Source organism: Blennius ocellaris, assembly GCF_963422515.1.
Source record: "Blennius ocellaris genome assembly, chromosome: 1".
In the NCBI taxonomy this organism is placed as follows: Eukaryota; Metazoa; Chordata; class Actinopteri; order Blenniiformes; family Blenniidae; genus Blennius; species Blennius ocellaris.
In genome coordinates, this window is record NC_137650.1 from 20,664,047 (window position 1) to 20,680,529 (window position 16,483).

The following is a 16,483-nucleotide window of genomic DNA, read 5'->3' on the forward strand; positions in this document are numbered from 1 at the left end:
TTTTCTTTTTCGACGTCTCGTTTGAACACTTGTCATGAATCCCAGTGCATGCAATCACAGGCCTGCCGCATGTGCTCAGCAGTTCACATGCACACACACTCCAGGCGGCTAATGGCATGGGCTTTTCAAATATTCAAGTCTGCATTCAACTTTTGATTCATTGAGCATCAGGAACAGGCGGATGCTGTTAACACTTCTCATGACTAATTGCGGTCTGCACACTCTCACACAGCAGAGATGGAGTTGAGCTGACTCTCCGTTGCTGCTGGCTGTTGCAGTAAAACTCTGGGATGTAACTGAGAAAGCAGCTCTGCCACCCATCCTGTCCCCTCTGCCTGCTCATGTGGAACATATGGATATATGTGTGCCAGTTAGCAAGAGAAGTCAAGCGGGACCAATGCGATAAAGCTCATTAGGAGCAAGGGACAGGGCGATGTACTTGTGGGCTGTGTTATTATGTTGTAATGCAGGGTCTTCTGCAGACACCCCCCAAACTAGAAGCTGAAGCTGTCTGCAGAGATAGTCTCAAATATTTAGGTCATACTTTGCAGTTTTGGTCTTTTTTCTTCTTTTTTTTTTTAGCCACTAGAATACAGATACATTGAAAGTCTATATTTATAATTTTCAACAGTTTTCACCATTTCCCATGTGTTTTGCAAGAAAAAAAATCATTTTATAATTCACAATTTTCTCTATTACACTTGACATAATGACAAAATCATACTAGGAAAAGGCACCCCCATGATCATTAGAGTTCACTGCTCTGCTGTGAACACTTATGAAGCTCTCTGGCGCCCCCCAGAGGAGACCCACCCCACTCTGAGAGCCAGTCACCTTTAGCACCCTCTATTTGAATACATTATTTTCTTTGTCTAGAAAAAAAAGGCTTCATGGCAAAGGGACACTCAAAGTGAAAGTGTGGCCTTTAGTGACATGTATTTGGCCATCCTCCCAAATAAAATATTGACTTTATATTGCCTTGATAAAGAGTTTGGGACCTTGTTCCATACATTTCAATAATCACGAGGCAAGTCGCTCAGTGTACTTCCCTCTGGTGGCATATGTTGTTTACCATGCGTCACGATAAATCTGTGGATCAGTGCCAATGAGTGAGTGAAGGTGGATGATTGTTTGTGGCACGCAAGGGATGTAAAAGAACCAAATTTGTGTTTGCTTGGACACGATGGGGGCACATGGACTACCTGCCTCGTGGCCATGTTTAACAGTCTGCCCCCTCCTGTTTACGATTGGCCACTAATCACTCACACTGGGGGAGTGTGTGTACAGTAATGCCTTCGGACGGCTCTCATATGAGTGTCTGCGTAGATCAACCACACTCCTCTGATAATAATGAGCCCTCTGGGTGAGAGCAGGGTGGAGGCAGTGGGTTAGGAGGGTCATCTACAACCATGAACCCCCCCCCCTCCCCGCCATCCACTGTAATTTTCATTTAGTCTTGTCCACCAACAATCTCTTTCATAATGCACGCCTCTTTCCATATCAGCAATTACCAGCAGCAAAGCTTAAATGACTGCTACAATTAAACAGACTCCATAACAAAGTGCCTCCAATCGCCCCTCAGCCCTGCTGCTCCTCTCCAGCTCTCATAATCACAATGCCCTATTTTTCTTCTGAATGTTTCCCCACGCCCTCATCCTTCACTTTTATCGCTTGTATTTGTTGCTTCCACCCCGGGGGAGTTTTACCCAGGGTGAACGTTTTTAATGATATTTGGGCTATCTGACCCATTCTGAACTGAGCCTTTAGTTTCAAATCTCCAAGCACATTATATAATAACAAGTAGAGCCAAATAAAAACTTGAGTCTATGTTCATTTTTTTGGCTGTCCAATGCAGGGGTTACTAAAGTGTAGGTTGTGTAAGGCCAAGTAGTAATTATACCGGACATCCTAATGTTGTTTGCATGACAAAATGTTATTTTTATTAGCTGTTGGGAAGGGTTGGCCTGCCAGTTACACACTTTCAGTTTGATATATCTGGTAAATATTTTTAGCCTGAATCGTTCAGAAGTGTTGAACTGAATCCCATTAAATAACGTTCATTTATCTCCATTATACTGTATCATTATCATTTAAAAGGTTTCTCCATGACCCCCAATTTTTCCTGCCACCGCACCCCCCCACCAACCAACTAATGTGAACACAAGCAAAAACCTGATGCATAAATGTATATATTTATATATATTCCTATATTGAAACACCTTGTATCATTTAGAATTTCAAGGTCACGTCCAATTTAATATAAAAAAAAAAAAATCTAATTTATGTCCCTTGTGCATAGTCAAAGTTGTAGGGGTCAAGCTATGTTTTTGTGTGTCTTATAGGTTACTTGTGTTACATGTTTTATTTGTTGGTTGTTTTTTTTTTTCATTGTAAATTCCACCTTTTGTACACAAATTATCTTATGTTTTGCTTCTATCCCAATTAATAATTTGACACATTTGTAGTTATGAAAGCAACTTCCCATCCAGAAGAAGAATTAAACACAATGCCCCCCCCCCCCCCCCCCCCCCGAAAAAAAAAAAAGAATCATCCATTTTCTTTCAACATATTAGAAACACTTAAATCTTCTTAAATCTGCATATCAATCTTGGTCTCACTCAAATCCCTAAATTGAGTATTTCTGGGAGTAAGTGTTGAACTCAACATCATTGTGAGAGATTAAATTGTGTGCATCGAAAAGATTTTACTCTCATTCAGATGGCTGAAATCTTCTGAGTCAAAGTGAAGCCTTCAAAGCATTAACCTTCCTCATAACGTAAATATTTATAGATGATTTTATTTATTTGTTTATTTTTGTGTTCAGTTATGTGATTGATTGATTGATTGTACCTGTCTGTTATGTGAACCTCTGACAATTCAGATGCAATGTTTGTACTTCTGAACAATGAGGCTTGGGTCAATGTACGTTTCACGCTATCTCAGAGGAATAGTTTTCTTTTCTGTTTCTCATCACAGGACTTTACTCCTCCTAGTGGTCACTCTCGGACTTATCCCTGTATCTTTTTTTTTTTTTTTTTTTTTTAAGACTCATACTTGTGCTCTTCTATCATCGTAAGTTTTTATGTGCCCATCAACACAGTGTAGATAAGGAATTGACCATTAATGACTACACAATTAGAAAGAAGGCTTTAAAGAGCAATAGATTTCAATTTAGGAACCATAAACTCAGTGAGTTGGTAACTAATTGTAACTGCATCCAGAGAAATGGGAGCCCTTTTGGACTGAAGTCAGGGCGACTCAAAATCTGTATCAAACACCTTTTACATGCATGCCTCCGTCCTCCACTCATTCTGACAGGCCATTACAGAGCTCATGTGATATATTGCAGTGAGGAACTTTTCGAGTTTTAATTAAAAAGACGGGGCAAAGTGGCCAACAGTTTGGTTGTTTTGGAGTTCATGACAGGGAGGGTGGAGACCAAGCCGTCCCGGTGAGGCGGGATATCTTTGTACAAAACCGCTCTCTCGCTCCATTTGTCAACATTTGTCTCCCTCTTTCCCTGGTTCTCACTGTTCATGTCGCAGCATCTGGATACCTTTGGGATGGAGGAGAGGAGAGGAGAGGAGAGGAGAGGAGAGGAGAGGAGAGGAGAGGAGAGGAGAGGAGAGGAGAGGAGAGGAGAAATGAGGGGAGACGAGGCCTTTCCCATCCTGCTGTTCCCCAGGGCGCCTGCGTTGTGATCTTGCATCTCACATGATAGAGACACATCTAATCCTGTTAGAGGAGTTAATATCTTCCCGTGGAACAGAGGAGACAGCAGGAGGGAGAAAAGATGAAAGACAAAATGTTCGAGGAGAGATGGGAATATCTCAAATGCTCTGTCTGCCTCTATTTGCTGTCCCACATAGTGGTTTGGGGTTGGAAGTGAAGTGTGCATACGTCTGTGTTTGTGTTTCTGTGCCTGTGTGCCCCTCATGGGATGTTTCCGGCTGCTGCCTGCATATCTGACAGACTCCTCTCAAGGTGTTTTCCCCGCGCTGTCTTTCTGTATCTGCTCCATCTCTGCTCCCTGAGTGAGAAAGTTTACCCTCTAGGCCCCATCTGAGCTCCAGGCCCCCAAGGCCTCTGCATTCCCAAAGCTCCTATACACCGGAGCCCCTCAGGCTCCCTGGTACACCACAGGGAATACCCCCAAGAACCCCTAGGCCCCTCAGACTGTAAAGCAGCAGCTCTGCACAAGAGAGCTAGCCTGAGGGAAAGGGGAGGAGGTGGGGGTAGTGGGGTAGACTGCTGTCTGGGAATACAACTAAAAACATGCTTCACTTAACATGTGAACGCTTCCTGACAGCGCCTCCTGTTGGCGTAGCATTGTTTTTGCACGTGGGCCTCCTTGTAACCCTGTTAAGTTTCCTCTCTGGGGCCTTGACCTTGTTAACAATCCCTTGGGGCTGATGGAGGCCTCTGTGCACTACTTGTGCACTGACCTTTCCAGTACCCCGAGGTTAAGTAACATCTTTTTGGCCCTTAAGGATCGCTGCAGGAGCTGTATGTTGATGTTCGATGCACCTGGGACTTTATTAAACGACATCTCCCGCCCCGCCGTTTTGCCGCATAAATTAAAGAGCTTTCTATCCAACATAATTCAAATCAATAGAAAGTACAAGTTTCATTTACATCAATGGAACGAAGGGTGCTGTTTCATTGTGCTTCTATTGTGACAGTGAAGTTTTATCACTCTGGCATTGGGGGGGGGGGGGGGCTTTTTGTAGTGTTGCATGTGGATGTAGAGGCTGTGAAGCTAGCGGGCCTGCTGTCTTACAGATGTCTTGGGCTGCGCGTTACCAGGTGTACGTCACCTGAGATTACCCACGCTGACACCCCTTAAAGGCAGGCAGCCAACAGTACAGCTGAGGGGGCATCTGGTGGCGTGTGTTCGTGCGAGTGTGTGTGGGTGTATATGTGTGTTCATGCATTCAGATTGGGGGTAAAGTGTAGAGGGATGGGATTGAGTGCATATGTTGTGTTATTAGATATATACACACACACACACACACACACACACACACACACACACACACACACACACACACACACACACACACACACACACACACACACACACACACACATATATATAATTTCGTGCATACAAACTTTGTCTTCCACTAGGAATGTTGTATGGATCAGTGTGAGCTGGAAGCCAGTGTCTCATGTGTGTGTGTGTGTGTGTGTGTGTATGTGTGTGTGTGTGTGTGTGTGTGTGTGTGTGTGTGTGTGTGTGTGTGTGTGTGTGTGTGTGTGTGTGTGTGTGTGTGTGTGTGTGTGTGTGTGTGTGTGTGTGTGTGTGTGTGTGTGTGTGTGTGTGTTTGATAATGACGGATGTAATGACTGCAGACGTTGAAAGCACCAGATCTGTTCAGTCCACACGCTGCTCGGTCTCCAGTTAAGAGTGAACTGGAGTGAGTAAAATGTTCAACTCTGCTGTCCCTCTGATCTTCCTGCACCTTCCACTGCCCCTGCAGAGAGAGAACAAAGAGAAGCCGTCCTTAATCAAAGTGCATTGGATTAAGAAGCAGGAAAAGCAGAACATCACAGAGATACTACCTCACGGCCATTATGTGAATTGGAAAAACAACCTGAATCACCACATCAAATCGGCCTCTGACCCTGAAACAGGAGAAAGGTATTTTAATCTTTGCTCGTTGGCAAGTGTAACGGTCTGCCGTGGAAATGAAAGAAGCGGTGCAGGTGCAAGTGTGTGTGCTCTGTTACTGTATGGGCTTTCCTGTTAACCATGAGCAAATGCCCTCAGTCGATGGAGGTTGTGGTGCCCATGTGTTAACCCTTTCAGTCGACAGCAAAGTATACCGATGCAGGCATGTGCGTGTTTACATTGCTTTTCCAGGTATACAACATCATTAGCCCACAAAGACATGCAACGGCCCTTTCTGCCCACATTGACTCATATTTTATTAACACACCTGCTGTAGCTGAATCATCCCGTCTCTCATCGTCTCGCACACGAGCTGACACACAACCCCATCTACCTCATGTATATTTGATGGCCCCGGGCCTACTTTGAGCATGCCTTTCTTTTTCTCACTTTCATTTATATTACCATAACTATTGCAGCTAAATGCCACTAAGGCCACCAGTAAAGTGGACATGGACAATCTGAGGAGGGTGCAGAATGTAAGCAGTATTTAAATTGCATTCATAGCTCAAGTGCACTCTGAAGGCTGACACTGCCATCATGTGGCTCAAGCATGCAACACTTTCAGATCTGGATGGGGCACTTCAGAGCGTGCCTGTGTGAGACAAATTTGGGGCCTTTCCCGTGCAGAACGGGGGGGTGTAAGCAGTAGAGTACACAGCCTGCTGACACTACGGTATGTGTCTTTTCTAATGAGATTTATCGGGCTCCAGATGTTCCTGGTTATGAAGATGTGTGTCTGAGATTTAAGAGGTTAGACCTGCATCTTGTCAGAGTTGCAGAGGGGTGCTTTTTTACTGTCTGTCACCAAACACGCCCCCCTTTAATACCCTACCACCTCGCATAGGTGGCCTCTGACACCCACATCTCTTCTGTCTCTCACACACACAACACACCCTTTACCCTTCGCACTTATGTGAATGCAGATTTTTATATCTCAAAAAACACAGAACATGCCAAAATGAATAATTGTATTGTGAGGAAAAAAAACAGCACATATATACAAAATATGAGTGTCCATATACTGAAACAATGCAATGGTGATTAAATTTAGTGACAAAAAAAAACAAAAACAACATTTCTTAAATCCAGTTTACAAAGTCCAGCACATTTTCAACAATACATCAACAGGCCAGAGCAAGTATACTAAAATATACATTAAAAAGTGTACCAACATGTCTTCAACAAAAAAAAAAATTTAAGTCTTCTTTTTGGCTCAGAAATATTGTGGCATTGAACCCTCTCAAAGTCTAAGTGTTAAAGTCACCCAACCAGAACCAGATTGTTCTGGTGGAGGTGCATTTTGAAGATCTGGTAGGTCGTCATCAGTGAGTCTGATCCCACCACTTCAGAGGGCCTGGCGAAGCAGCACGACTGCTGACCGGGCTCCAGGAGTCCCCCTCTCCTCGCTGGCACAACATATTGTCACCTTCTCTTCCTCCTCCTCCTCCTCCTCCTCCTCCTCCACTCGCTGCTCAGATGGCAGGCTGCAGCTTGGTCAGGTTCCTCTGGTGCATGCTGTGGTGGCGCACCAGCTCGTCTGAACGGGCAAACTTCTTCTGGCAGTTGGACCAGCGGCAGGTAAAGGGCTTCTCACCTGACAAAGAGGGGATGTAAAGGGGGGAGGGGGGTGCAAGAGAAAGAATTGCTTTAGAGTGAATTCCACTCTTGGAAAGAAAAGTTAAAGTCAAGTAGACTACCTCAAGATAAATAAATCTCACTAAGAGGAATGAAGAAGTAAAAAAAAAATAAAGGTATACGCACTTGTTTTACCTGTATGAGTCCGAGTGTGTGTCTTAAGATGATCTGACCGTGAAAACTTTCTCTGACACGTCTCACACTGAAAGGGCTTCACTCCTACACACAGACAACAGTGGTTGGATTGTGGTACAGTTGGAGACGTGAACGAGAAGAGGAAGGTGGGAGTGAGGGTCAAAAGTTTAGATAAATCCCATGAGAGCTGTTGTGGGGGTTGCAAATGACATCACAAATGAGGAAGATTTAACAGTAGTGGTGGGGCTATATTTAAAGCACATTTTTCAGACAAATTTAAAAAAAAATAGTCTGCAAAAATGATTCCAACTTGGAAAAAAATATACATTTGAAGCCAACCTTTTCTTGCTGTTAAAATAATTATTATACTGGCTTCAAAATGACAATTGAAATGTTGGAACATATATTCGTATCGGGGGTGCAATAAGTGGCAATATAAGATTTTAAAATAATGATGTCGATTAGGTGGTGTAAGTTGTGTTTGAGGAAAATGTGTGTAGGGATTTGAGAATGCCTGTGTGTTTCCAGCTGCAGCAACAAAGCAATTTAATTACATAATTATTTACAGTCATGTGTGTTCATTAAACAGTTTCAGATCAAGTCAAAGTATATATCATCAAATATATATTTTTATCTTTGGGTATGTTTCCTGTGTTTGCTGACAACATTATCACAGGAATTTAATTTTACACAAATCAGTCCAGACTGAAGTGAACACGGTATTAATCTAAACTTTAAAGCCAAGTCTTTGAAAACGTGAAATTAAGATAAAGTGTCTTTATGCTCAGATAAATCTTCAAACATACAGGGGAAGAGCAAACACAAGATTATGTTTTTTCACCATGTTCCTTATTTAGTTGTCCAAATTTACAATGTAAGTGCAGGATGTTGAACTTTCTGTCCAAAAGAGACAATATTTCACATTAATATAATCCAAAATGTTTAAACAAAATAATACAGCAACTTCTTCAATGCAGCATTGTTTTTTTTCTTCCTAATTAAACAATTACAATTTAAGCATGTTACTTTAAATTGAATTAAAACATGTGGTAGTTTGTTCTCAGATAAGCGTCACTCCAAATGTCCTGTCCAGTTTATGATAATAACAAGAGAGAATACAAATGAAAGTCTGTTTTTAGACACATCACGTGAGGGAAAAATTCCTCAAACTCTTCTTTGACTTTATTATGTGTCAGAATGAACACATTCTTTATGATTCCGTGAAGGAAACCACAACAATGACTTGGATTTCGGAATAACAAAGCTCTGACAACTATTTGAAAAAAAAAACTTGTGAAAATATCAATCTCATATTGAAAAGAAACATAAAGTTAGACAGTTTATGATACTATATAATGCTTTTGAAAAATAATCCCACTGTTGTGAACCACAGCTCACAGAGATGAAGTAGCCAGACACTACATACTGTACCTGTGTGTCTGCGCTGGTGTCTCTTTAATTGATCTGAGCGAGAGAATCTGCGGCCACAGTCTGTGAAATCACACTGGTAAGGCTTCTCTCCTGCAAAATCATCCCCCACGTACAATTAATATCGGCATCATTACTGCAGTCAGATGGAGATCCAGGAAAAAAGGGGACATGCTATGTGACCTCACCTGTGTGTTTGCGGCCATGCATCTGCAGGTGAGACAGTTTGAAGTATCTCTTGCTGCAGCCGGGATATGCACACACAAAAGGTCGCTTCTCACTGGCCTCTGAAGACTTTGCAACTGGAGGAGCGATGCTGGATACCCGCCTGACATCCTTCAGGAAAGATTGACAACATTTGGGCATGACAATGAAGAAGTGACTTTATGTATTTATTAACTATGTGTATGCAGAAAGTCACATTAAAGCCCACAGACCGGAAGTCCTCTGAAGACGCCGTGAGTGTGAATGTGATATTGAGCACTGAGGAGCATGGGTGGAGGAGGTGCTGTGGGGTCACTGTCGTAGGAGGTTGAGTGGCCACTGGCAGGAAAGAACAAATTCAACAAAACATCCAAAGAAACAAGGAAATTAGACATTTGAGAGTTTTCCAAAGTGTGGGAGGACAACCCCCCCCGGCCACTCAAACGTCTTTCTCTAAAGTTCTTTTTATTATGTTGAATCGTCTGACACTCACTACAAGTCCAACTCTAAAAATATGTGTTTAATAAAATGTTAAATCACAGATTCTTGACCAAAAAAAAAATTCCCTAACGCCCAGATTCGCCCATCAAGCTCACTGGCTCACCCCGGAGGAAGCCTCTGAAAACCAATCGAAATATCTTTAGGAAGTTAATCAACGTAAAGGCCTGAATTATATTTCATGTTGGCAACTGAAAATCAACTATTTCACAATTTCATGTATTTTACAAAATTTTACTAAAAAGTGAAGTACATAGAAATTATTGTGTTGTATGTGGTGCTATATAAATTGAATTGAATTGAATTGAATTGAATTGAATTGAATTGAATTGAATTGGATTGGATTGAATAATGACTTATCTTTTTAGTTTTTAATTAGTTTGAATTAATAAAAAAAATGAACAGGATTGGTTGTGGATCAAAAGGTATTGTAGTCATACATTGCTTAAACTAAACTTAATCACAAGTTTAAAAAAAATCCTAACATGGTAAAGAAGTACTCAAGTAAAAGTATATGAAAAAATTTAGATAACAACTGAAAGCAATATTCACTTTTCAAAATATTTCAAATTGAACTGCATTGGCTATCAGAGGGATTTTATTTAATTTAATTTACTTAAACGACCAGATCAGACTTTCAGAGGTCCAATAATTATATGACCCCTGCCCCCTGTTAGTGTGATCGTTTTCTCACAGATATTCCATTTGACTCAGATCTCTTCATATTGACTTCAAAATTCTAATAAAGCCAGGTCTTTAAAGGAGTGAGGTTAAACACGGGGGAGAAGTGAACAAACAACATGGTTATTTTTATTTTCTCTGTGTCCTGTTTTCTCCTGACACTTAGCCAACTGCCCTGTGATGAAATCCTCCTCATCCACCTCCTCTTTATCACTACAAACTCTGGTCAACACAATTATATAGAATCAAAAAGATTCACCTTTTCATTGAAGATGCTAGTGTGTTCATTTGATTCCACGTTACGCACTCCAGCTGGGATGCCATTTGGTACAGGTTATCACTGAAAGACATACAATGCAGTGGATGCACACTATACCATTCTCTTTTAAGGTTTTGTAACGAGCACACAAATAAATTAAATGCGTATGAAGAGCTTTCGTCATGACATTATGAAACATTTTTGAGATTTGCTTGTATTTGTTCAGTACTTTTTTTGGAGGAAGCCTCACGATTTTTACATTACTCTGTGATCCATCCGTCCTTTTTTTTTTTTCCCTTCTAGGGGAATGAAGATGTTTTATTGAGGGGGAACTCCAAATGGCTCACTTATTAACACATCCTGTCCACCCACCGCACTCCTCACTGGCCTCATTAAAAACATGGACATTGAGCCATTCTTTACCTTGGCAGATAACACCAGAGCCGACTCATACACTCACTAAGAAGAGAAGCACACATGCTTGAAGATGCGATGGTGCACTCTGTGGGAGTGAGTGCCTCCGTGCCTAGCACACCGTGGACCAGTGCATGACATCACTCCTTCCCCGGTATCATTACTGGCGGAAGAGGTTTCGGAGGGGAATTCTGGACGGCATTCCTTGAGAAGTCCTTGAAGGAAGGATTGTGATGGTTCACTAATCAGCTCTGAACTATGTTCAACTGTGGAAAGGCTCACTGATATTTGACATATATGCAGTGTGTGTGCGTGCGCGCGTTCGTTTGAGGGTTTCCAGTTCATGCCACAAGCTGTAACAACACTACAGTCTTCTTCCGTCTTATCAGCCACTGTCCCAGTATTTGGGTTGAACATGTTCTTTTTCTCCAACAACATTGCAGGCCGGCATCTAAAGAATTTGATCCCAATTTACCCTTTGAGATGTTTTGAATCAAAATGGAAACAAGTTTGAAACACATTCAGAGATTTGGAATAGGCAGATTTCCAACACTGGCTTCCCTGCCCTTCTTGAAACTCCCTCCCTTTCACTGTGCTTGTCTCTTTTGCTTTTCTCCTCATTTTTCCTCAGGGTGGAATCGGGCACATCAGCAGTAGATCATTCAGTGTTTGTTTTGGCCTGCTGGGCACCACTGGGTAGCACTTAACCTCAGAACAAATTAGGATTCACAGTCCAGACAGTGTAGAGGCAAACATGGGGCTAATGTTGGGATCAGAGAGAGTTCACACTCCTCAAAATGACCAGCAAGGGAGCAGGCTGCATGCGGTGTCAGTGGAAAAAAAGAATAAAAAATCTGACATTAACTGATGAATGAGGAGTCTGAAAACTTTCAGGAAAAGTGGAATCGCGCTGAAGGGGGATTCACGGTAGAGTGAGTCAAATATAGCGGCAATAAACTCATACAGGGAGAAATAATTGTACCTGTTGTAGTTCCTCAGCAGCAGAGCTTGACTGCTCGGACAAGTTTCTGAAGGGTTGTGACAACCAAACATGGGATTAGGAGCTGGATACTGCTGGTCAACTGAACATAAGGAAACAAAGGATGCTTCAAAATGAGGACATGGCTAATAACAGTTTAAATAGTCACTTGATATGCAATTAAATTCACTTATGTATTTCTAACGTAAAAGAGGATGTCATTAAAAAGGCATTAAGACACAACAACATATCTTGATAAAGTATATTGGATTCATTTTGGGTGTTTTTAATGCTCTGGAATAATTTTTTTCTTCCAAGATGCCAAAAGAAATTATCTTTTAAAATCACAATGTTACCGAACCCCGAAACAAGATTTACGAAATGATTTACACAACTCGACATTTTGTTTTAAAATAAGATTAGTAACATACCAATGTAGCTGGAAACCGTGGATCATTTGCATTGTTTATTTTTTTAACATGACTAAAATGAAGCCAAAGTTATACAATTAATATGTTGTATTCATTTTTGTTAATTAATTTTAGTTGTATGTTATCACATAATGAGTTATATTTTTAAAAAAATTTAAAAATCATTCTTAACAAGACATAACACATCACAATAGTTCAGGACAGACATGAAACCCTTACAAATTATTTCTATTAAATTAATAAAAGAGTATTTCAAGGACATCATCCCATGCGCAGCTCTTCTTTTTAAAAACGGGACAAGTCAGTAAGAAACACCAACCATTTTTTTGTTCATATTGTAAATTAGTCCCCGGGAAGTTTTTGACATTCCAACAGAGTCACATTAAAACTATTTGCGAAAGTGATAATTTCCAGAGTCATTAACCGTATATTTGTTTAAAGAGCGAGACGTTGTTTATGGATGCATATATGAATGTGAGTGCAGACAGAGATGGAAGCAGTTGAGGGAAAATTCATAATAGCAATGCAGTTGTGATGTGAAAAAAGATGGGTTGTTTATGTAACCTTGCTGGGATGTGACAGTTCCCCGGTCTGCGTTGCGAATCAATTTAGTGAAAACAGACAGTTACCGATGTTGTTTGGTGGCGACAGCGTGTCCTCATGCTTGAAGGACAGGCTCGAGAGCTGAGCGGTGTGATGCGACGGAGTGTGGCCGTAACTGGGGTTGCTGTCTAAACCGACTGCGCCGTAACCTGAGAGAAAAAACAAAAAGAAACGCAGTGGGAACAAAAAGGATCTTGTTAACCTTCTCACACATGACTGTAACATTGTGAAAGTTGCAAAGACTTCAGTATCTGGTCTGTTATCTGTATCCTCCCTGGAAGTAGCTCTTCATCCTGGCCGGGTTACCACAGAGAGACATTCATCACATCACTAAATCCTCATTTCTTGTAACATGTTCTTTTTCCCCTATCTACCCCTGGCCTTGTCATTGTAATATTTATGGCAGGTGGAAAAATTAATTTGGCAAACAAGCTGCATACAGGTTAAAATGAATTACTGTTGTATTTGCTATGTTAAAAAAAAGGTTCAGGAGAAATTAATGTCTTTAATGCGGTTATTTTTAGTAGACAAAAAAAAAAAAACACATACAAATTGAAGCAGAGGATAGGTAAAAGTTGTTGATCATAAACTACAATATCTCAACTCGGTCCAAGAGAGATGCTGATGAGTTTCTTGGAAAAATTGGTCAGATCTTCTTAAATCCCCACAGGAGGCAAAAGGCCACGCTGACTATTTTACCACTTCATCAAAAGCTACTTTCCACTGCAGGCAGTCAGGGCTCACTGCCATGCATGCTCTTTGAGAGTCACATCAGCAGACACACACATCTTTAAAGCGCAGACGTCTGAGTAATGAGGATAATGAACCTCGAGAGAAAACAGACACAGGCCATGTTGACAGTAAAAGCATCAACATCGTATCGATGGAAACAGAGCATTTGTGTCTATTCTCCTGCAACTACTTTACAGGGTTCGCCACAGAAAGTCTCGGCACCTCGGTATTGCAGATTGATAATCATCATAGTTTTCAATTCACAAATTACCATTTATTACTACGTCACACTCAATATTTCATTATTTTGGGAATGCTTCTAAAGAAATGCCTCTCAATAATGTCATTAAACCATTGCTTTTGCTCTTTTTCTTCTTTAATTTTCTGTCAGAAGAATGATGCTGTAAACAGCTTTTAAGTGTAAACCTTTTTATATTTTGCATGCGCACACCGCGCAATCATAAAATCAGTGTCTTCGTTGTTCATTGTTGCTTCAATTCACCGGCAAAGATTTTTGGGGTTCTAAAAAAGTAATTCATTTTTATGTACACTATGTGTATTTCAAGTATTCAGTTTTTTATAGATGCAAAACACTCGGATTTTAATGCAGATGTCGTAATATGAATAATTCGCCACAGCAACAAAAAAAACCCACTGCATTTGCAAACCTGTAAGGATAAATAACAAGTCATTATTATTAGATAGCGCGATGCAATGCTTGTTTGAATAGAAAAAATATATTTTAGGTTTTACTTTATCAATTTATGATAATGAACTCATTTCATCTCTGTGACTGCTTCCTCATGTTGTCAACCTAATGTGAAATGCCAGAGTTGTGATTGGTGATGCTTACCCTGGTTCCTCGCTGCGGGCGGGCTGTCCTGCACGCAGCCAGGCAGGTAGGCTCCATTAGGAAACATCCTTGGCTGGCTTGTGTTTGGCTCTCCAAAGGCTCCAACCCGACAGGGGCCTGGGCCTGTAAACTGGCCAGAGAAGTGCACTGTGAAGGCCCCAAGTCCACAGTGAGGGTCCTCTATGGGGTCGCTGGTCCCCCAGCCGGGCTCCTGCTTGATGAGCGAGTGGTGGGAGGGCAGCGAGCTGTAGGGAGAGCCAGGGTGCAGGTCCAGCAGTTGGTGGGTCCACTGGCCACCGCCAACCGACATCCCACAGCCGCCACCGGCTCCGGGTAAGGATGGGACAGGCGCTGGTGGCAGGAGGGTCAGATCACGAATGTCTGACCCCATTGACATGGCTCCACACGGTTCAGTCAGCATTACTGTAGGCAGGTCAAGACTGTCCAAATAAGAATGATAGTAATCCACCACTGTGCACAGCTGGGAAATTTAAAAAAAAAAAAAGTCACTTTGTCATAAACTCCTAAGAGTGCAAAAAAAAAAATAAAAACAAAAATGATAAGGATGAAGTAAACTCAAAAACAAATGTCAGTGCTCAAAAAGCGCTTTTGCAGCCATCTTTCCTGCCTCGTGTGATGAAGTGTAGTATGAAATGAACTGACTGATGACGAAAACCGAGACGCCAAATTTCCAGGTCCCTGGATACCTGCAGTGGATTTGGAGAGGGAGTCTGGAAGGTAATACTGCCCCGTTCCTCAGTTTCTATAATGTCTGGTGTTCCTTATTCTCCTGAAGGCTCAAATACTACATAACTCAGTGAACAGGGGGAGGAGCGAGACGGGCTGAGCAGAGGATGACTCCCTTGCTTTGCCTCGGACAGGCTGCTCTTCTGAGTAGAGTCTGACTAACATAACATCTGCATAAGAGGGTGTTGCTCTTCATGCTTTGTTCCAGTTTAAGTGATACTGCTGTTGTATCTTAAGATGTTGGTGAGGAATAGAAATAAGGGTCCATGTAAAATATCTGCACAGTGGTTACTGAGTAATTTAACAGTTGAAACGTTCATTTTGTCAATGTCTGCAAGCATAATTAATTGTAACAAAAATTTTGGAGAAAATCAAATATTCACTACCCAGAGTGCATGCATGAAAACACCCGTCAGTAAAAAGCCATTAAAATGTTCCTAAAATGTTTCAAACACAGTAAGACGTAATGTTTTTCTAAATGTGCCCTATTGACACTTCCCTTAAATGTGCATCACTCTTCTGATTCATCTGTTTTCACCTACACACCACTTTCAAAATAAGTTATCAACTGAATGATGCAATGTATGCAAGTAAAGAAACTACGACAGTGAGTCTAAAGACAAAACAAGTCATAGCGGTGCCTTTTATCTTTACAGATTTTGATGATAAAATATGACCATTTGTATTTGCAAATTCAATTGTAGTCGTGTTTTTTACTCAGTAAATCACTTTTGAATTAAATGTACACATTCAGACACCGCGTGTTGGTAATTATTACTCAAAATGTAAAACTTGCAGAGCATGTATGATATACCCTGTAAATGTTCTCATTTCAGATATAGGCCGCTAAAAGCTAATAACAAATGATGCACATCCTTGGGGCAAAGCCACAGCACAAAATGGATAATTATTTGTTAGTATTGAAAGAGGTGTGTCTGTTTGTGTATAAAGACGCGAGAGCTTTTTGACCTGAACTCAAAGAAACTACAGCAGGAATCTGTTAACTTCTATACGCCTATAAAACCCAGACAGCTGCTGTGGATCTTTTAACGTTATAATATTTGTCAGATCAGCACTCGGGTTCCTCCTTTCCTTAAGAGCTTGAAGGATTCACAATGTGTTACAAATCAATGTTTTTGTTCCTTTTTTTTGTGTTAGTTTTCTGGAGTTGGAACTGTTCTTGTTTCCCCTAAAATCACTTAATTGT

General features: G+C 41.2%; 1 protein-coding gene across 1 annotated transcript; it reads right to left on the reverse strand.

The window, feature by feature from the left end:
• Positions 1-7,149: 7,149 nt before the first annotated feature.
• On the reverse strand, positions 7,150-14,950 carry wt1b (WT1 transcription factor b; the record flags this gene model as incomplete). Its single annotated transcript, XM_080495569.1, has 9 exons — positions 7,150-7,271; positions 7,439-7,531; positions 8,879-8,968; positions 9,064-9,211; positions 9,313-9,418; positions 10,518-10,598; positions 11,914-12,013; positions 12,971-13,093; positions 14,530-14,950. The coding sequence occupies 9 exons, from the start codon at positions 14,948-14,950 to the stop codon at positions 7,150-7,152; spliced, it is 1,284 nt and encodes a 427-aa protein (XP_080351695.1).
• Positions 14,951-16,483: the final 1,533 nt, after the last annotated feature.